This window comes from Westerdykella ornata (assembly GCF_010094085.1).
Source record: "Westerdykella ornata strain CBS 379.55 unplaced genomic scaffold EI97scaffold_14, whole genome shotgun sequence".
NCBI lineage: Eukaryota > Fungi > Ascomycota > Dothideomycetes > Pleosporales > Sporormiaceae > Westerdykella > Westerdykella ornata.
Genome location: NW_022986864.1, coordinates 201,740 through 219,399, shown reverse-complemented (window position 1 = coordinate 219,399; position 17,660 = coordinate 201,740). Strand labels below are relative to the sequence as shown.

Sequence of the window (17,660 nt, the reverse complement as noted above, 5' to 3'; positions counted from 1 at the left end):
GCCCTCTGTATAGTAAATCCTGTCAGATCAGCGAGATCATGCCGGCTTCGATGTCAGACACTCCTCCATCCATCTGCCAAGACTTTCGACGCCATCCTGCCAGGAAGGACTATCTGACACAGTCCATAGACCAACTCCTTCTGATGTGCTCAACCCCACCCGTTGGTCCGCCCAAGCTTCGTACTTGGCCTTCTCAACCGGGTCCTGCCACATGATCCTGGCAGTCTTGGTGCGCAGCTGCCGTCTTGCAATACTCCTCTTGAGCATCTTCGCAAGCTCCGAAGCTTGATCCAGAAGAGGACTGTTCAACCCGGTGGTGATGTGCCACTGAGGAAGCGACAGGAGCATATTAGCAGGAGGGTAGATGCGGGCGTACGCCCGACATCTTCTCAGGACGGGCATAAGGGGGGCGCGATCCCGTTCCATGTCCTGGCGGGACTCGTAATGATTGATGTCAAGCCGATCCTCGATGTCAAGAGGGTCGAGTGATGCAAATCCATCGTCGTCCTTTGGATATATCAACTCGCCGTGAGGTGAGCGGAAGAAATGAATGGGAGAAGCGAAGCGATCAAACATGTGCTGAGGGTTGCCAAAGAGGATATCTCGTTGTGCAGACAAGGTCAAGGTTGGGATGACTGGGTTATCAGCATTGGTCAACCACGCAGACGGAGGTTTAGATGCTCGCTTCTTCGGCCTTGCTGGCTTTGCTGGCGTCTCTCTCTCGTCCTTGTCCTCTTGCTGAGCCCACCAGGTCATCGTATCTTGGTCAGCAGGGATCGCAGTCTCTTCGGGGGCACGCGGCTCTGGGAGGTTGGACGGTTCAGCAACGGGCAAGTCGTCGGCGAAGACCCAATCCGCGACGGGGTTGTTCGCAGCTGCAGCAACGATTCGACTCCCACCCAAGCGACATTCAGTCAAGGCAAGGCTGGTGGCTAGGGAGGCACCCAGGAGTTCCCCACAAACACCTAGACGTGCGACCTGAGATTCATCTGAAAGCAGATGCTGGATGATCCAGTCGTAGCCGGCAAGCACATCATGAAGGGGAGTGGGCCAGGTGATGCCAGTGGTGGCACGATAGTTGATACGAGCAAGGGTCGACCTGCTTGATGCTGCGAGAGCTTTCACGAGGCGGTCCTCTTCAGCAGTATGCTCGGGAAGCAAGGGTCCTGAAGGCAGGTAGATGAGCACAGGGGCAGATTGAGATGCACGGGAAGCGTGGAAGATGCTAGCGAGAGTTTAGTACCAGGTGCGGCTACAGGCAAAAGGAGCGTAGGGAATAAAGAAAGGATGGGGAAGTGTGGGTGAGTCTAGCGAAGATGGGAGGCCAGAACCGACGAGCATAATAATGTAGTAAACGGATTCATACTCCACTGTCACGGTGCCGTTCGATCCACAGGGAATCGTGACATGCTCGGTACGTGGCGATGCTACTGCTGAGAAGAGGCGTCTATGGGGCGCAGTGCGTGGGAGGAAAAGAAGACGCCGCAGCATCGACGAACGACAGCAAGTAATAAAAGGTAAAAGGAGAAGAGTTGGGACCGAGGACAGAAGGAGTGAATGTCGCGTTTGTGTCCTCGTTGTCGTCGTTGTTGTTCGCAGGCGTGCATCGGGTTTCCAGATGCTTGGCGGCTCGGCAGATATCCAGCCTTGGAGAAGACAACGCACGGTCCAAGGGGCGCGCCTGGGCGTTGTCCAAGAGTAGCATGGCGCGGAGCCAACTCCGGTTTTCCAAAATTACTCATTTCTAATTGGCCCGTTTCAAATACCCCGACCTCCTTACCTCAGCTCCGGGCCCCTGGCCCTTATGTACTTTAGGAAAAGAGTGTGCCTCCCTCCTCCCCCTCCTCCCTCTCCTACCAATGATTCTCTTCGTCTCTTCTTCTTGTCCTCCTCTTTCTTAATCCTTTCCTCCAAAGTGTCCGCATGGGCGTGGCTACGACATCGTTGCTCCAGGATCCCTTCACTGAACAACCTTGCTCCCGAACTGCTGCTCCACACTTCATTTCCGCCCCTTTCCCCATCGCCGCCCACGCCCCTTGGATACAGCAAGCAGCATCGCCCCCATTTGGTTGTGACAGCTGTCGACACACTCCCGCCTCCTCCAAGCGCTGCGGCACACTCTCGACGTAGAAATATCGACATCCCCTCGATACGTCACCCTGATCGATTGCTCTCCATTTCACGCCCTGAAGTCCGTTACGCGCAAAGCAACCCCCCACCATCCCTCCAACCGTTCCAAAGCAGCAAGAGCCTATTCGGTAGCTCTCCGGTCTCGTCAATTCCACGAGATAGGTGTCCGGATCCGCCGGGGCATAGTAAACCTGGATTTCCAGACGGGAACACTGCAAGCACGCTGGTTTTCGGGCTGCAGTTGCTGGTAGCAGAGCAGACATGGCAGACACATCTCGGGCAAGGGCATTTCTGACCCTGTTGAAAAATCTGGCATTGGCAGCGCTGCTCTATGTTGCCATTTTTGGCTTCATCAACTTGGTGACCGACTGCAGTGTCTCCGCAAAGGGCAAGCTCGGCATCCCCGCCTTCCTCGACAAGGCCGGACCCACCGAACTTCTACGCACCACCAAGGCCGGCGTCCAAGTCAAGTTCGCCAGCTCCTCCAAGACCGTCACCATCAACCCACACGCAAATGTCTTCAATCGTCCCGTCACCGCCGTCAAGATCAAGGACGACTACATGGGGCCCCGGCCGCATGTCGACACGGAAGCAGACCTACATAGGCTCGTGGAAGAATGCCGGGGAACGTACACTGGCCTCGAGAAGATGAGAAACGTGTTCGATTGCCTTCAATTCTTAGCGAATGGGGAGAAACAGTACTATCGGCTCCCCGAACCTGCTGAGCGAGCGAGCGCACAAGACCCGCGAAGGGCTGAATACGTCAACGCAGACGGCCATGGCAACACCCTCCATAAATATGTCTCTGTGGAAGAAGCCGTGCCTGCCAACGGGACCAACATTGGAACTTGCCCTGGTCCTATAATCCCGTATCACGTCTATTGGACTGGGCCTGCGACATGGCGAGTTGAAGCCTTCGTCAAGAGCTATCTGTACACGCAGAATCTGGCTTGCTCACGCCTCTGGATCTGGCTCGATAGTGACAGGGACCCCAACGCTGTGCAGCACATGCTCACGAAAGATGCCCTCTTCGCTCGTTTTCTTCCTCTCGTTGAGCGCGGCGACATCGTCCTCAAGGCTTGGAAGTTCCCTTCGCGAATCCCGCTGCCCAAAGATGCCGAAGATCGTAACGGATTCGGATACTACACGACGCCCGGGAAGCCCAATGCAAACGGCGAAATCGCTGTCGCAGATAACATTGTCGAAGACCGCAATGGACAGCATTGGCTCGTCCTCACTCCCAAACAGATGACGTTCCTTCCAGTGGCTGTCTCGGATGCAATGCGATTCGTGGTTCTCCACATCCACGGCGGCGTGTACTTCGACATGGATGTGCTGATGCTTCGAGACATGCGCCCGCTATTGCTACCCAAGGAACACGCCTTTGCCGAACGCTGGGCTGCACATCCTCATCCTGGCGACTACAACACTGCCATCATGGCGCTTACGGCCAACTCCTCTTTGTCTTCGTACATGGTATATGGTGGTATCCGTATGGGACTCAATTTCCATCCCAGAATTCTTGGACGCATGGCCTGGAAAGACGGACGCGACCAGGAGTTCCTGATGCTGGAGACGGCTGCATTCGATCCTATATGGACAGAGTTCAACTGGGATCGTGAAGGTCGCTGCACGGTACCCTGCCTTCGAGACTATAGTGCCGCCTTCAAGGGCAAGCAGGGGGCATTGAAGGATGAATGGGAGAGCTATGATGGACCCCAGCTTGAAACCATCGATCTGAAAGAGGCGCGGTGGAGTGAGCTGAAACTTCGTGATCTCCGCAACGGAAGTGCAGTAGCCTCTGCAGCCGCACCCTCGCCGAGGCGGGGTGGTGAACCGCAAGACAATCTGCCAGCCTCTGCAGCCGCACCATCACCGAAACCTGAGCACGCAGAGTCGTTCCAGGCGACTTACGACGAGGAGGTCGAGCTGCGCAAGGCTGGCGTAGTTGCGGATTACGTGCTGGCCGAGGACAAGTTCCCTCCCAACAACCGGACCTTGGAGAACTTCTTCCGCGGGGCCTGGACTTATCACATCCACAACCAAGTAAGTATCCTGCAATGCGCAGCTGGAATACCTTCCCTCGCTAACAAAGGATCCAGTGGCTCAAACATCCTGAACCCTCTTCATGGATCTCGGTTCTGGAGCATGCACATGACGGCTTCTTCGCAGGCACTCGTACCAATCCGTACGGGGAAAAGTGGACAGGTCCCAACTTGATGCCGTACAACTACTGGCCCGAGTTCGTATGAGCGAGATTCCAGCCTGGATTTTCTCTTCCTCCTCCTGCTGAACTTCGCATGCCGAAGGTTACCGCGTCGCATGGTCATTCAAGCATCAGGGTCTTGCTTACCTTCGTTGACCAGACCGTCTGCCCCCAAATGGGTCAGGCGCAACATAAGTAGGCCACCTCCTCGGTCAACGCCACCCACAATCGTTTCGTTACCGAAGCAGCATATATCTCACCCAATGCAGCTTCTCTCGTATGGGCTGTATGTGGCATGGGGTGTCTGTGGCTGCACCACAGGCCCTCAGCCACCACTCGCTCCTCGGAGCACCTTTGCTGCAGCTTGTGCATCCGCCTCCGGTGTATGTATTTCTCCGATCACCTTCTATACGTGCGTTGGCCATTCATCTGTACAACCTTTTAACATGCATATTTCTGCTTCGAAATTGCCCCCGGGCGCGAGTCCCGGTGCAGGCCTGTATACCCTCTACTTTTACAATCACTTCGTGTTATCTTGATGGCAGGGGCTATCATTCTGACAAGTCTTGATCTTGCATACCCCTACATTTGGGCTGGTGGTGGTATGGCATGAGAGGGGGACCTTTGATGCTTTCATCGGAGTTCTTTTGGGGTTCTTACAAACACGGTCTGGGATATTTATAAAATGGGATAGACTGGAGTCTGAATCCAAGGTGCGGCTGTTGGGAGTATGTAGGGGCATGGATATGGGAAGCCGTGGAACGGGCATGGATATGGACGTGTTGTCGATATAAGGATTTCTCGGCGGAGAGGACGCGTCGACGGATTGGTCTTCTGAGTGAGGACCAGTGCAGGAAGGCAGGGGGGTGAGTAGATATTGGCTTCAGATGTATAATGAGATATTGCAGCAATGCGAGTTCAGATGTTCTATTGGTATTTGAGTGATGCAACCAACTACATATGGCCCACGATGAATGAAAGGAGGGAGAATGGCAGGTACAAATGTGGCTCTGGCCTCACCTACCCGACCCTACTTCGAACATGGTGCTTACAACAGAAGTACCCCTACCGCGGATCAGGCCATTGACAATAAATATCCTCCCCGCCCTTTAGACAGACAGTACAAAACAGGCGAAAACCCCCCATGAGGTGAAACGGAACTAAGGAGCAGTCATTTCACTTCACTTTAAAAAACTCCACGGTGTTGAAACTCCTCGTCTCCCTCCCCACCACATGCTCAACTCCCCCCTCTTCCATTCCCATCTCCCTCATTCTTGCCCCGCTCCCATCTCTAATACTCCCAGCCTCCGAATACCACAATGACGCCTTAATAATAGAAAATCGCCACACATACATTCCCCCCGGGTCCTCTCTTTACAAATCAATCAACGGCTCATCCACCACCGGCTGCGGCTGCGGCTGTTTCGCTACCGGTTGATGCTGCGGCGCGCTGGGGAAGCCATCTGCTGCTGGATACGTCCCGGGCTGGGGTTCCCATGATGTAGGCACCGAGGGAAGTTGTTGTTGTTGTTGAGGTGGAGGTTGGGGAGCGAAGTACTGTTGCTGGGGAGGAGGCTGCTGCTGTTGCGGCTGCGGCTGCTGCGGTTGTTGTTGTTGTTGTTGTTGTTGTTGTTGTTGTTGTTGTTGTTGTTGTTGTTGTTGTTGTTGTTGTTGTTGTTGTTGTTGTTGTTGTTGTTGTTGGTATTGCTGTTGCGGTTCCTGCTGCGGTTGGGGTTGAGGTTGAGCTGGGGGAGAAAAGTACTGTTGTTGAGAAGGAGGCTGTTGCTGTTGATATCGCTGTTGAGGTTGTTGTTGCTGGTGCTGCTGCTGCTGAGGTTGAGGTTGGGATTGAGGCGTTTGTCCCTGCGGAGAAGAATCGAGCCCTTGTTGTTGCTGTGGTTGCTGCCAATAGGGCTGCTCCTGCTGCTGATATCCTTGACGCGGCTGCTGTGCATTCACCTGTTGCTGCGGCGGCGACACAGGGCCCTGCTGCACTGGCTGCGCATGACGATACATCTCCGGGCTGCTCGACTGCCGTTGCTGCGACGCCTGCGAGGCATAACTCAGGGTACGCTGGACCTGCGGGGCAGTAGGTTGTGCTGAACTCGGTTCTTCATAGTAATAACCACCGCTCTCTTGATCCGACACCGTTGACGGTGGGACCGCGTGCGGCTGAGCATACGGCGCCGAAGGTTGAGACGGATACTGCTGACTCGAAACCCGACGTTGCATTTGCGGAGAAGCGTCTGGTGCCGATGGTGTTTGCTGGAACGTAGTGCTCGCTGGGCGCTGTTGAGGCGCTGGACTGCTATATGGGGCCAGGTTTGGATACGGTTGAGAGGGCTGCTGAGGCGGCGCGTAGGATTGGGGTGGGACAGATGCGCGCTTGTCGTACTGTGCGTATGACGCTGGGGTTTGTTGCGATGGCGGCGCATAGCCGTAGTATGACTGCGGTCTTGCGTAAGAGTCGGAAGGAGCGGGGGTGCCGGTGTAAAAGCTTTCTCCTGCTTGTGTCGTATCTGGTGGCCCTTGTTGGATACTGGGGTAGAGATTGGATGGCTGCTGCAATCTAGGGGGCAAGCCATACAGGGCAGGTTGTGCATATGTGGATGACAATCGTTCTTCGAGCATGCGGTCGTAATAGCGGACAACTGTGGATAGCTTGGCGTGGAGATCAAGGAGTGTGTCGTGCTTGCTCATAGTCTCCCCATAGGTACGTGCAAGCTTGGGCCGAAGCTTGCCTATACTTTCATACAGCTCTTGGATCTGAGGCTCCCGTAATATGGTCCCCGGGGGCTGATGTTGTAGCCGGTCCACGAGCGTGGCAAACAGATTGATATTTTCCGCCTCGACTGGCGTCAGTTCGTAATCGTTCTTTGGCGCAACGAGTACAGTTCCATTAGAAGCGGATGCTTGCTGCCGAAGAGCAGCCGCGTGTTTCTTCTTCTGCTCTTCCATATCCGCCAGTGAAGCTGCAATTGCGGCTTTTAGATCGGGATCATCCTCCTCCTCAGGCTCCGCACGCGATGGTTTCGATGTGCCATTGGTAGTGGACGATTTCGCAGGCGGTCTCAAGTCACTCTGCGACACGAAGCCGGATCCAGCCTGCGCTTTTGCTTCCTCCAGACTCATCTCGAGCGCCTTTTTCAGATCTGCATCAAAGTTATCGAACTCTACACGTGCACTCCTAGGCTCCATGGACCGTTGGTATAAAGTTGAGGAAGGCTTGGCAGCATCGAATGCTCTGGGGACCGGTTTAGCCTTTGTTGTTAATCTCGTGTAGCAGCCATCGTCGACGCGAACGGCATCCAGAATGCCGAGGTGGGGAAGGGGAAGGTTCTTGCTAGAACAAGATCCGCAGAAGACGTTACCGCAGTTCCGACAGTGGTGCTTCCGGTTGGTGAAGGTAAATGGGGTGCGGCACCGCATGCATACATCCGAATCGGTCCATTCAGGAGGCTACAGTATCATCTGTGAGCTCATGATTGCCTTCGAATCTGCCGATGAGCATGACTTACTGCGCTACTGTCCAGCATGCTACTGGCGACATGCTCCTTGGGCGGGAAGTTGAAGCCTTCTCTCTGGAGATCACGGTACACCTCGTTTATGTATGAGAGGTTACTTCGGCCTTCTGCTGCGGTTGCCCAGGACTGGATGAGGCCCAGCATCCTGTTCTTCACTTCGTGGTTCGGTGCTATGGACGGCGGCGCTTTGAGGTGTGAGGTCAGGTTATCCATGAATTCTCGTGAGGCAATCTCAGTGATGAAGTGGGTGCCACCGTTCTTGATGCATGTGTCTGTGAGCTAGGGAGCTAGTCAGCCATGCGAAGGGAAGGCCACGGGGACGACGCCGGCACGTACGTTCAGTGCGCCCAGCTGCACATTGGGGTTCTTGTTGTCTATCCTCCTCTTGAGCGCACGCATAGCATCTTTGGGCGGCACAGTCTTGGATCGGATCAAGTCGGATATCTCAAGGTTCAAGGCAATGTCCTCTCTGGAACGATGTCAGTCAATACTGCATATACAGCAGAGCCCGAGAGTCCGCCTACAAACTTGAAGAAGTGGCGCGTTCGACCTGTTCATCGAACGCGCTGTTGGAGGATCCGAACCATCCCGCCATATTCGTTTGTTGAGCGACGTCCTTAGGGAGGAGAGGTGGCAAGCTCGTCGCAGGTCCGGTTCACGAAGACAGGTAATAAGCCAGCTATTCCAAATGAATCGATTTATGGGTAGCAGGCAACCAGGTGCTGTATATGGCGTGTTGTCTCTGCGAGTGCTGGATAGCTAGGTAACAACTCCGGCGGAAGGGGTGATTGGAAGCATGGATGGCTTGGCACGTCGTCACCGAGAGATCCGCCGAGCGCGGGGCGGAGATTCAAGCCACCGACGACGAGGAAACACCACAAGTCTGCAACTACAGTACAGTTTTACATATCCATCCGCATACTCGAGACCTCGTGCAATCCCTTCACTAGACGTCGTTCTTCCCTACGCCTCGCGCTTCCCTACAAACACCGGAAAGCATACTCTCGCTCCTAACCACCTGGCCGCCTCAGGACTCGAACGCCCAATCTCCCCACGCTCTTCCTGCCATCGGACGCCGCGATCCACCGTGATCCTCGACCCTCCTCCAACTTTTGACGGCGCAGTCTCGAGCCATGACCATCACTCACATTTCCGTAGCAATCGGTTCCTAGTCTTGAACCGTCATGACCGGTCGCCCAAATGGTTCATACAATGCCGCCGGCGGAAGCCAAAGAGACAGTCATGGCGATGCTCCAGCGGCGGATGGGAAGAAGCCGGGAGGCTCGTTTCCTCCCATGGCCGAGATCGTGGCATCCGCGCAAGAGACCGTGAATGACCTCAGAAAGCATACGGTATGGCAGTTTGCGTGTCTTCCCTCCTGATAGAGACTGATGGTGGATCAGATCGGACGCCTTCTTGAGGAGGCAAGGCTAAAGCTGCGCTCAGCTCTGTTTAGGCTGGATACTCGTCACAGTCTGGCTGCAGCATACTGGGAATATCTCGTTGCCTTTCAGATCGTCGTGGAGGCCATACCCAGGCATCAGACTTACTATGACAAGGTCCACCTCAGTAGGGGCCAGATGCACCGTGATTATCAAGATCTGGTCAAGGTATGGCATACTCTTGTTCTTTCTAGGATTGCATGGCCGTGGCACTCTTGCTGAGGAGTTATAGGACGTCCGTACCCACGAGTCCCGGTTTCAGAATATAAAGCAGATTATTCTCAACGATAATATGCGCAATGGTGCTAAGCATTCATCCCGTCCTTCGTCCGCTGCCTCAATGTATATTGACGGAGCCAACCTGAACCCGTCCCAGCCAAGACCGTCCAACCGTCGTGACGACGAATTGATGCTACCAGAAGGCCCACCTGCCGCACCAACGGGAGCCAACGGCCCCAAACCACAAGTGCACCCGAAACCTCAGTCTCTACATGGAAGGGGTCTCCACCAAAACTCTGGGTCGGCGGACTACGGCCCCAATTCTGGTGATGACTTAGCCGAGAGGTTCGCCAAACTTAGAGGACTCACACCTAAGAATACAGCTCCTGCAGATCTTGCTGACGCCACAGTCAAGATGCCATCCGCTTCCGATCATTATTTTCCCAAACCGATGGGGCCTCGCGGGATGCCACCAAAGCTGCCATTGAACACGGATCTCGGAGTATCAATGCCCAGGGAGCCGAGTCCAACTTACAGTCCAGCCCGGAACCTTTCCCTCCCTGAGAGTATACAACCACCGAGGAGTTCGGCGCGGAGCATTGTCGGATCGGGCGGACGTAACAACTCTCTCCAGGCTTCGGGTACGGCGCCACAGCTATCACAGCCCAATGGCGACTCTGGTTCTTATCTCCCACACTCGAATGACAATTCAGGGTCCGCACCACCCGCAAGGAAGGCATCAGTAAACAGACAAACCGAAGATCAAATCCCCGTGGAAAAGTTCTATGACTATATAAGAATGTACAACATTCTGGTCATCGATGTTAGGCCTCGAGAAGAATTCGACTCCGGCCACATCTATGTTGGCTCGATTATCTGTGTAGAGCCGCCAGCCCTCCACGATGGGTGCTCAGCGGAACAGCTTGCAGAACGCCTCGTTCTCTCCCCGGACGAAGAACAAGCCATGTTTGATCGCCGCGATCAGTACGATCTTGTGGTTTACTACGATGCTGGAACCAAGACGAGCGCATTCCTTCATAAGCATGACAGGTCACAGCAGGAGATTGCGCTTAAGCGTCTCCACGACGCGCTCGATGACTTCAATAACGAGAAGCCATTGAAACGACCCCCAATCTTTCTTATGGGCGGGATTGCGGCGTGGACAGATATGCTCGGCTCCCAAGGCTTGAAAGTCTCGTCAACCGCTACGATAGTTGCCTCGAAACGAAGGAAACCTGCCCGCAGCATAACCCGTGTGACTGCGGATAGTCACGCGGGCAAGGTTGATTTCCAAAAGCGGCGCGATTATACGCTCATGGATCCCGAGGAAGAACGTAGGTGGCTGGCTGAAGTACGCGAGGGGCGAGCGGTATTTGCGGAGCCTGAAGAAATCGAGGATGATTTGGACGGATCATTATATCACAGCACCGAAGACTTCCTACGGCGATTCCCTTCTGTGGAGACCGAGCGGCAGTCTATGATCCATCCACCGCGCCGGCCCCCTCCTCCTCCCCAACATACTCCTCCTCCAATTCCTGTTGCGCCCTCACGGCCGGCACCCTCAGTCTCCCGTGTAAGCTACAGCGGTGTCCATGAGCGACAAAACACTCCTCAGGCGCGTCCTTCGGATCTCCAGCTATACGTATCGCCGAGCCGCCATGGCCAAATACGGCTGCATCGGACTGGTCTACTCAACTTCGGCGTAACATGTTATATGAATTCCGTCGTTCAATGTCTGAGTGGGAACTCGGACTTGGCCCACATTTTCCTTACACGTCGATACGAAAAGTATCTTCAAAGGGAGAATTGGAAGGGCACAAAAGGCATCCTTTCAGAGAGTTTTGCGACCCTCCTCTCGAATCTGTTCAAAGGCGATGTTGGCGCCCTTCGTCCTTCTACCTTTCGCAGGGTTTGTGGTCATTTCAACGCCCAGTGGGCCGTCGATGAACAACAAGATGCGAAAGAATTCCTGGAATTCGTTCTGGACTATCTGCACGAGGACCTAAATATGACGTGGAACAAGGCACCCTTGAAGCCGCTTACGGAGGCGGAGGAGATGAAGCGGGAAGCGCTTCCTCGTCCCTATGTTGCGATGATCGAATGGAGCCGATATGTGTACAGGGAGAACTCCTTAATTGGCCAGCTCTTCGCTGGGCAGCATGCCTCCAGGCTCACCTGCATGGCATGCGGTACGACAAGCACGACGTATGAGGCGTTTTGGAGCATCAGCGTCGAAATACCCCACGATCGCCCTGCCGATCTCAGAGACTGCCTTCGTTCCTACTGCGCTCACGAGCAGCTGACTGGGAAAGAGGAATGGCGGTGTCCCAGGTGCAAGACCAATCGCGAAGCGATGAAGAAGATCACCATTACCCGCGCCCCCGAGTCTCTGGTCATACATTTCAAGCGGTTCAAGGCCTCGCACACCGAGCGCGCACACAAAGTGCGGACCGCCATCAACTTCCCTCTGCGCGGACTGGATCTGGGCCCGTTCATGGAACCCCCAATGACGCCGGCTGAAGAAGCCGTCGTCGTTTCCAACGCAAGAGATGGGGCAAATCAACTGGCCGCTCTCAAGAGCGAGCCTGCCATGAATGGTCCTTACCAGTATAATGCCTATGCGGTCATATGGCACATTGGGAATACCTTGGGCAGCGGCCATTATGTCGCCCATGTAAAGGACAAGGCAAGTGGGTGCTGGCGCCAGTTCAACGACGACAGGATTACCGACTTCGATCCTGGCGCTCTTCCGCCACACAATCGCCTGCAGAATGAGAAAGCTTACATTGTCTTCTACGAACGCGAGAAGGTTGCAGGTGGCGCCCTCTGAGGTAGGCGCAGCCGCGCAATCGAGCTGCGTTATTCGTATATAGTTGGCATTTCTTGCGCATCACGAGGCGTTTCGGATACGTATAGATAAAGGAGTTCTTTCAGTGGTGGATTTGCTTGAGCAGCTGTTATTGCTCTAAGCTGGTGGCATATGCTTCAAGGCACTGTTTATTCGACAGAGTAGATGTTTTCGCCATCTCCATCATTCTGTTCTGTGTGGAGGTTGGCTGGATACCCCGGGTGTTGTTATAGGAGGCGTACTCAGGCATATATTCTCTTATGGTAGTGGGGGCTTCCAGTTCCTGATGTCGTCAAAAAATGATTCTGGTTTTCCGAACCTTCTTGTATGACTCCTCAGCCCTTGGCTATCTTCGAATCATCGTCGGCCGAACATCGGAAGGTGGAGCTTGGACCACCCCATATTTTTTATCTAAGCTATCTCCAGCCCAAACCTCTGCTCCCCGATTCCAAGTGCTCTGACTCTACTCCACCAGCCTCGACTCCAGCATTCGCCTCCTCGATCAATTGACTCCAATATGGCAAAGGGACGTGTGTGTTTGGCCTATTCTGGCGGTCTCGATACTTCTACCATCTTGAAATGTGAGTTTCTTTGAGCATTGCTCCATAATGCGCACTCGACTCACCCCTTGTAGGGCTCATTGGTATGCCGACCCGTTCTGACACATTACCCGCCTCCTTCTACCTCGACTGACCCATTGTAAAGAGGAAGGCTACGAGGTCGTTTGCTTCCTTGCCAACGTTGGCCAGGACGAGCCTTGGGATGTACGGTGTTCCTTGCCTTCGGCACATCTAGAATACGTGCTTACCGGACGCATAGGAGGTTGAGAAGAAGGCGCTGAAGATTGGCGCCCAAAAGATGGTCATCCTTGATCTGCGCAGGGAATTCGTCGAGGAGCTCTGCTTCCGCGCCATCCAGTGCAACGCTTCATATGAGGGCCGCTACCTGCTCGGAACAAGCTTGGCCAGGCCCGTCATTGCCAGGGCCCAGATCCGGGTTGCTCAGCAAGAGAACTGCCAGTTTGTGTCCCACGGGTGCACTGGCAAAGGAAACGACCAGGTCCGCTTCGAGCTGGCTTTCTACACTCTTCAGCCCTCCATCAAGGTCATTGCGCCGTGGAGGCTACCCGAGTTCTGCGACAAGTTCAAGGGCAGGCAGGACCTGCTGGACTATGCCGCCAAGCACGGCATTCCGGTCACATCGACCAAGGCGAAGCCGTGGAGCATGGACGCCAATCTGGCTCACTGCTCTTACGAGGCTGGTACGTCCTGATCCTAAGCGGAGGGATGTTGGGAAGCCCGGCTAATGCGTTTATGCAGGCATTCTTGAAGACCCCAACGTCTCTCCTCCTGACGACATGTGGACCATGACTGACAGTCCCCTGAATGCGCCCAACGAGCCCACCGATATCACCATTCACTTCGAGAAGGGCATTCCTACCAAGGTCGTCACTCCCGAGAAGACGTATACCGATTCTGTCGAGTTGTTCGTCGCGTTAAACAAACTCGGCTACACCCACGGAATCGGCAGGATCGACATCGTCGAGAACCGCTTCATTGGCTTGAAGTCCCGTGGCTGCTACGACTCGCCCGCCATGACCATCCTCCGTCTCGCACATCTTGATCTTGAGGGTCTCGTCATGGACGCCCAGGTTCGGAGCATCCGTGATCAGTTTGTCACCCACCACTGGAGCTACCAGGTAAGGACATAAAGCATGCGGTCGGTTTGACACCTGCTAATGTTTGCAGCTGTACAACGGCATGTACTTCTCGCCCGAGCGCGAGTTTGTCGAGAACAGCCTGCTCTTTTCCCAGCGCCGCGTCAACGGCGAGGTCCGCATGAAGCTCTACAAGGGCAACGCATACGTCTTGGGCCGCTCGAGCGAGACCGAGAAGCTCTACTCCGAGGAGGAGGCTTCGATGGATACCCTGGACAACTTCAGCCCATGGGACACCACTGGCTTCATCGCCATCCAGAGCATCAGGCTGAAGAAGTATGGCCTTCAGAAGCAGGAGGAGGTCGCCAATCTTAGCAGGGCTTAGAGTCATTGCAAGCTTTGGAGGGATAACTAATACAAAACTTACGGCGCCACGAGTAGGACTTGAGGATTTTCACGGGCTCTTTTCGCAATATTGGTATCTGGGTACATTGGGTGGTTATAAGGGTGTAGCAATAGAATTGATTTATATGTACACTTCGAGACTACAGGAATTCCAATCAAGTGCAAACTGTATGTGCTTACTAATGATCAGGAGCGTTAGTCCAGGGGCACCAGGAGTCTGAGTCGATGTGACGTTTCAGGTTCCACTGGGGCAGTTTGCGGGGAAGTGGCTGGGAAATGTGGCTGGGAACACTTGATTGGTCAGCCGTTGCCTACCATCCATCACTTACGTCTACGGAGTATAGAGTACACCATCCCTCTCTCCCTCCATCACTGATAAGCATGCCTTTCGAGGATCCAACAGAGAAAACAGCCCTACTTGAGGAGTTAGGGGCCACTCTAGAGAGGCCAACTTCCAGGCGATCCCATGCTGTGTTTCGGCGTGTTGGTCGTATCGGCCAACTTGCAATCGGGCTCCTACTCGTCATCGGCGGCGGATTCCACTATCTCAACCATGGACAACTGCCCGAGAAATATGGTGTCGTGAAGGACCGCACATGTTTAACACCGTCCTGCATCCACGCCTCTTCAGAAATCTTATACAATCTCTCGCCCAACTACAAAGAGCTAGATCCCTGCACCGACTTCGAGGAACTCGTGTGTGGAGGTTGGAAAGAGCGCCATGATCTTCGACCTGATCAGGGCGATGCCTTCACTGGGACCATCATGTCTGAGAATTCGCAGAGGCTGTTGAGACATATTCTTGAAGCGCCCTACCCCAAGGATTCACGGCATTCATACTTCTCGCCTATGCAACTCTCGGCTGGGGATAAGTCTGAAGATGAGAAGAACTTTGACAAAATGAAGGCTGTGTACGATGCTTGCCTTGATGAGGAGACGATCAAGAAAGCCGGCACGGCTCCGCTCATCAAGATCTTGAGGGAAGTGATTCGCCTGTTTCCGGTAACCCAGAAGAGTGGTGTCGTTACCGAAGATGACCACGCCTCCATTGGAGATACTGTTCTTTATCTGGCACAGCAAGGCATATCTGCCTTGATCTCCCCTGGCACCGGAGCGGATGACACCGACCCTGACACCGTGATTGTCGCCGTGTCCGCTCCATACCGCATCGGCCTTCCAGCAAAAGAGCGCTATCTCGACGAGAAGCTCCTCGCAAGGTACCAGGCTGTGATTTCAGAAGTTCTCCCTGCATTGTTTCCAGACCAGGAGATCTCCAACTCCACAATCGAGTCTCTTGTTTCCTTTGAGAAAGAATTGGCTGCAGTCTCCCCCAGCCCCGAAGACCGCAACGACGTAACAAAATATTACAACCCCATGACCCTCTCGGAGGCCTCAGCCCTGACCCCTCAGCTCAACCTCTCCCACATAATCCTCTCCCTTTCGCCGCCCCATGTCGAAATCCCGCGCGTCATTGTCATGACTCCTTCCTACCAGAAAAATCTCTCCTCCATCCTCTCCGACACCGAAAAATCCACGCTCCAAACCTACTTCCTATGGAAAGCCGTTCAATCATTGCACACCTACATCTCCTCCCCCATCCTAACTCCCTACACTCGCTTCTCCAACGAACTGGCCGGCAAAGCCCCCGACTCCGTCCCTGAGCGGTGGCGCACCTGCGTCTCGCATGTCGACGACGGGGTCGGCTGGATCCTCAGCCGCTTCTTCGTCGAGAAGGCATTCAGCGCCAAGGCGAAGGAATTCGGAGATCGCATCGTCAGCGACATCAAAGCTCTCTTCATCGAGAAGCTAAAGAAGACGCAGTGGATGGAGGCTAGTGTCATCGACGCCGCCATCAACAAAGTGCACAACATCATCCAGAAGATCGGATATCCGACCAAGTCTCCCGACATCATGGACCCGCACGCGCTCGGGGAATTCTACTCGTCCGTCTCCGTGTCCTCGGACGAGTACTTCGCCAATGCGCTCGCCCTGCGGCAATTCCAAGTCAAGGAGGAGTGGAGCGCGCTGGGCAAACCCGTCGACCGCGAGAAGTGGGACATGACGGTCCCCACGGTAAACGCCTACTACAACCCGCCGGGCAACGAAATCGTGTTCCCTGCAGGCATCATGCAGTTCCCCGTCTTCGACGTCAATCTCCCCGAGTACGTCAGCTACGGCGCCTTTGCGTCCGTGGCCGGGCACGAGCTCTCCCACGCCTTCGACTCGACGGGCCGCCACTACGATCAAAACGGCAACTACACGGATTGGTGGACGGAGAAGACGGTCAGGGAGTTCGAGAAGCGAGCTGAGTGCTTTATAGAACAGTACGCGAATTTCTCCATTGAGGGGCCCGACGGTAGACCGCTCCACGTCAATGGCCGCCTCACGCTAGGCGAGAATATCGCCGATGCGGGCGGCGTTGCGGCGGGCTTTGGCGCGTGGAAACGGCGCGCCGAGGAGGCGCCCAATGCGGATCTGCCCGGGTTGGAGTTCTTCTCGCAGAGCCAGTTGTTTTTTGTCAGTTATGCGAATTGGTGGTGTGGGAAGAGTACCAAGGAGACGGCGGTAAATCGCATTTATAATGATCCGCATGCGCCCAAGTGGGCGAGGATTTTGGGCACGATGGCGAATTCGAGGGAGTTTAGGGAGAGTTTTGGGTGTGGGAGGAAGGAGCCGGTTTGTGAGCTTTGGTAGGCTGAGAGTGGGTGTATATAGGGGCATGGAGGGGAGAGGATGGAGAGGAGGGGGGTTGATATATCTTTTTGGGTAGCTGGGAAACGATATGATGCAATGACGCTGCTAGCTTTAACCTTTCCCAGTACATGTACGCTTATTGACAGAAATTGTAGTAAATGCGACTAGTCATAGAGTTTGTTGTCCTGTAGGGAAGTCGAAAAGGGGGGTTGGGGCTGGATTTAACCTTGAATCTCCTAGCCGTCTACAAAGCTAGGGGACATGTGAACGCCCTCGAATCCCACATAACACCAATTCATCATGACCGGTGTTTTTGACCAAACGCACTCCGTGAACTGAATGTGCGAACAAGAATTGTCTACTTTCCAACGCGATGCCCTCTTTTCAAGGCCTGAGGGGGACGCTACTATGCCTGAAAACATGGCGGGCTTCCACAACCACACAGAGTCTATTTCCTGCCAACCTCTCTACTTTATAATTCACTCCAGCTCTGCGCTTACCCTCCGAAAGCGCCTCCGATGATATCGCAGTTTTG

The 17,660-nt window shown here is 54.5% G+C and overlaps 6 protein-coding genes across 6 annotated transcripts; 4 read left to right on the top strand and 2 right to left on the bottom strand.

Annotated features, from left to right (window-relative positions):
* Positions 1 to 36: 36 nt before the first annotated feature.
* On the bottom strand, positions 37 to 1,491 carry EI97DRAFT_379245 (alpha/beta-hydrolase; the record flags this gene model as incomplete). Its single annotated transcript, XM_033795700.1, has 2 exons — positions 37 to 1,225; positions 1,367 to 1,491. 2 exons carry the CDS (start codon positions 1,489 to 1,491, stop codon positions 37 to 39), a joined length of 1,314 nt encoding a protein of 437 aa, XP_033652930.1.
* A 776-nt stretch (positions 1,492 to 2,267) lies between these two features.
* Positions 2,268 to 4,499, top strand: EI97DRAFT_73568 (uncharacterized protein). The gene is made up of 2 exons (XM_033803041.1): positions 2,268 to 4,176; positions 4,233 to 4,499. Exons 1-2 carry the CDS (start codon positions 2,392 to 2,394, stop codon positions 4,380 to 4,382), a joined length of 1,935 nt encoding a protein of 644 aa, XP_033652929.1. The 5' UTR covers positions 2,268 to 2,391; the 3' UTR covers positions 4,383 to 4,499.
* A 748-nt stretch (positions 4,500 to 5,247) lies between these two features.
* EI97DRAFT_434235 (ubiquitin binding protein) lies at positions 5,248 to 8,565 on the bottom strand. Its single transcript, XM_033798582.1, has 4 exons — positions 8,385 to 8,565; positions 8,197 to 8,329; positions 7,855 to 8,139; positions 5,248 to 7,795 (listed from the first exon to the last, which is right to left on the bottom strand). The coding sequence occupies exons 1-4, from the start codon at positions 8,453 to 8,455 to the stop codon at positions 5,711 to 5,713; spliced, it is 2,574 nt and encodes an 857-aa protein (XP_033652928.1). The 5' UTR covers positions 8,456 to 8,565; the 3' UTR covers positions 5,248 to 5,710.
* A 158-nt stretch (positions 8,566 to 8,723) lies between these two features.
* Positions 8,724 to 12,758, top strand: EI97DRAFT_434234 (ubiquitin carboxyl-terminal hydrolase 2). Its single transcript, XM_033798581.1, has 3 exons — positions 8,724 to 9,212; positions 9,264 to 9,470; positions 9,535 to 12,758. Exons 1-3 carry the CDS (start codon positions 9,045 to 9,047, stop codon positions 12,349 to 12,351), a joined length of 3,192 nt encoding a protein of 1,063 aa, XP_033652927.1. The 5' UTR covers positions 8,724 to 9,044; the 3' UTR covers positions 12,352 to 12,758.
* Positions 12,759 to 12,801: 43 nt separating this feature from the next.
* Positions 12,802 to 14,570, top strand: EI97DRAFT_434233 (argininosuccinate synthase). The gene is made up of 6 exons (XM_033798580.1): positions 12,802 to 12,950; positions 13,004 to 13,012; positions 13,075 to 13,133; positions 13,189 to 13,630; positions 13,689 to 14,068; positions 14,118 to 14,570. Exons 1-6 carry the CDS (start codon positions 12,887 to 12,889, stop codon positions 14,409 to 14,411), a joined length of 1,248 nt encoding a protein of 415 aa, XP_033652926.1. The 5' UTR covers positions 12,802 to 12,886; the 3' UTR covers positions 14,412 to 14,570.
* Positions 14,571 to 14,787: 217 nt separating this feature from the next.
* EI97DRAFT_434232 (zincin) lies at positions 14,788 to 17,247 on the top strand. Its single transcript, XM_033798579.1, has one exon. The coding sequence runs from the start codon at positions 14,813 to 14,815 to the stop codon at positions 17,123 to 17,125; it is 2,313 nt and encodes a 770-aa protein (XP_033652925.1). The 5' UTR covers positions 14,788 to 14,812; the 3' UTR covers positions 17,126 to 17,247.
* Positions 17,248 to 17,660: the final 413 nt, after the last annotated feature.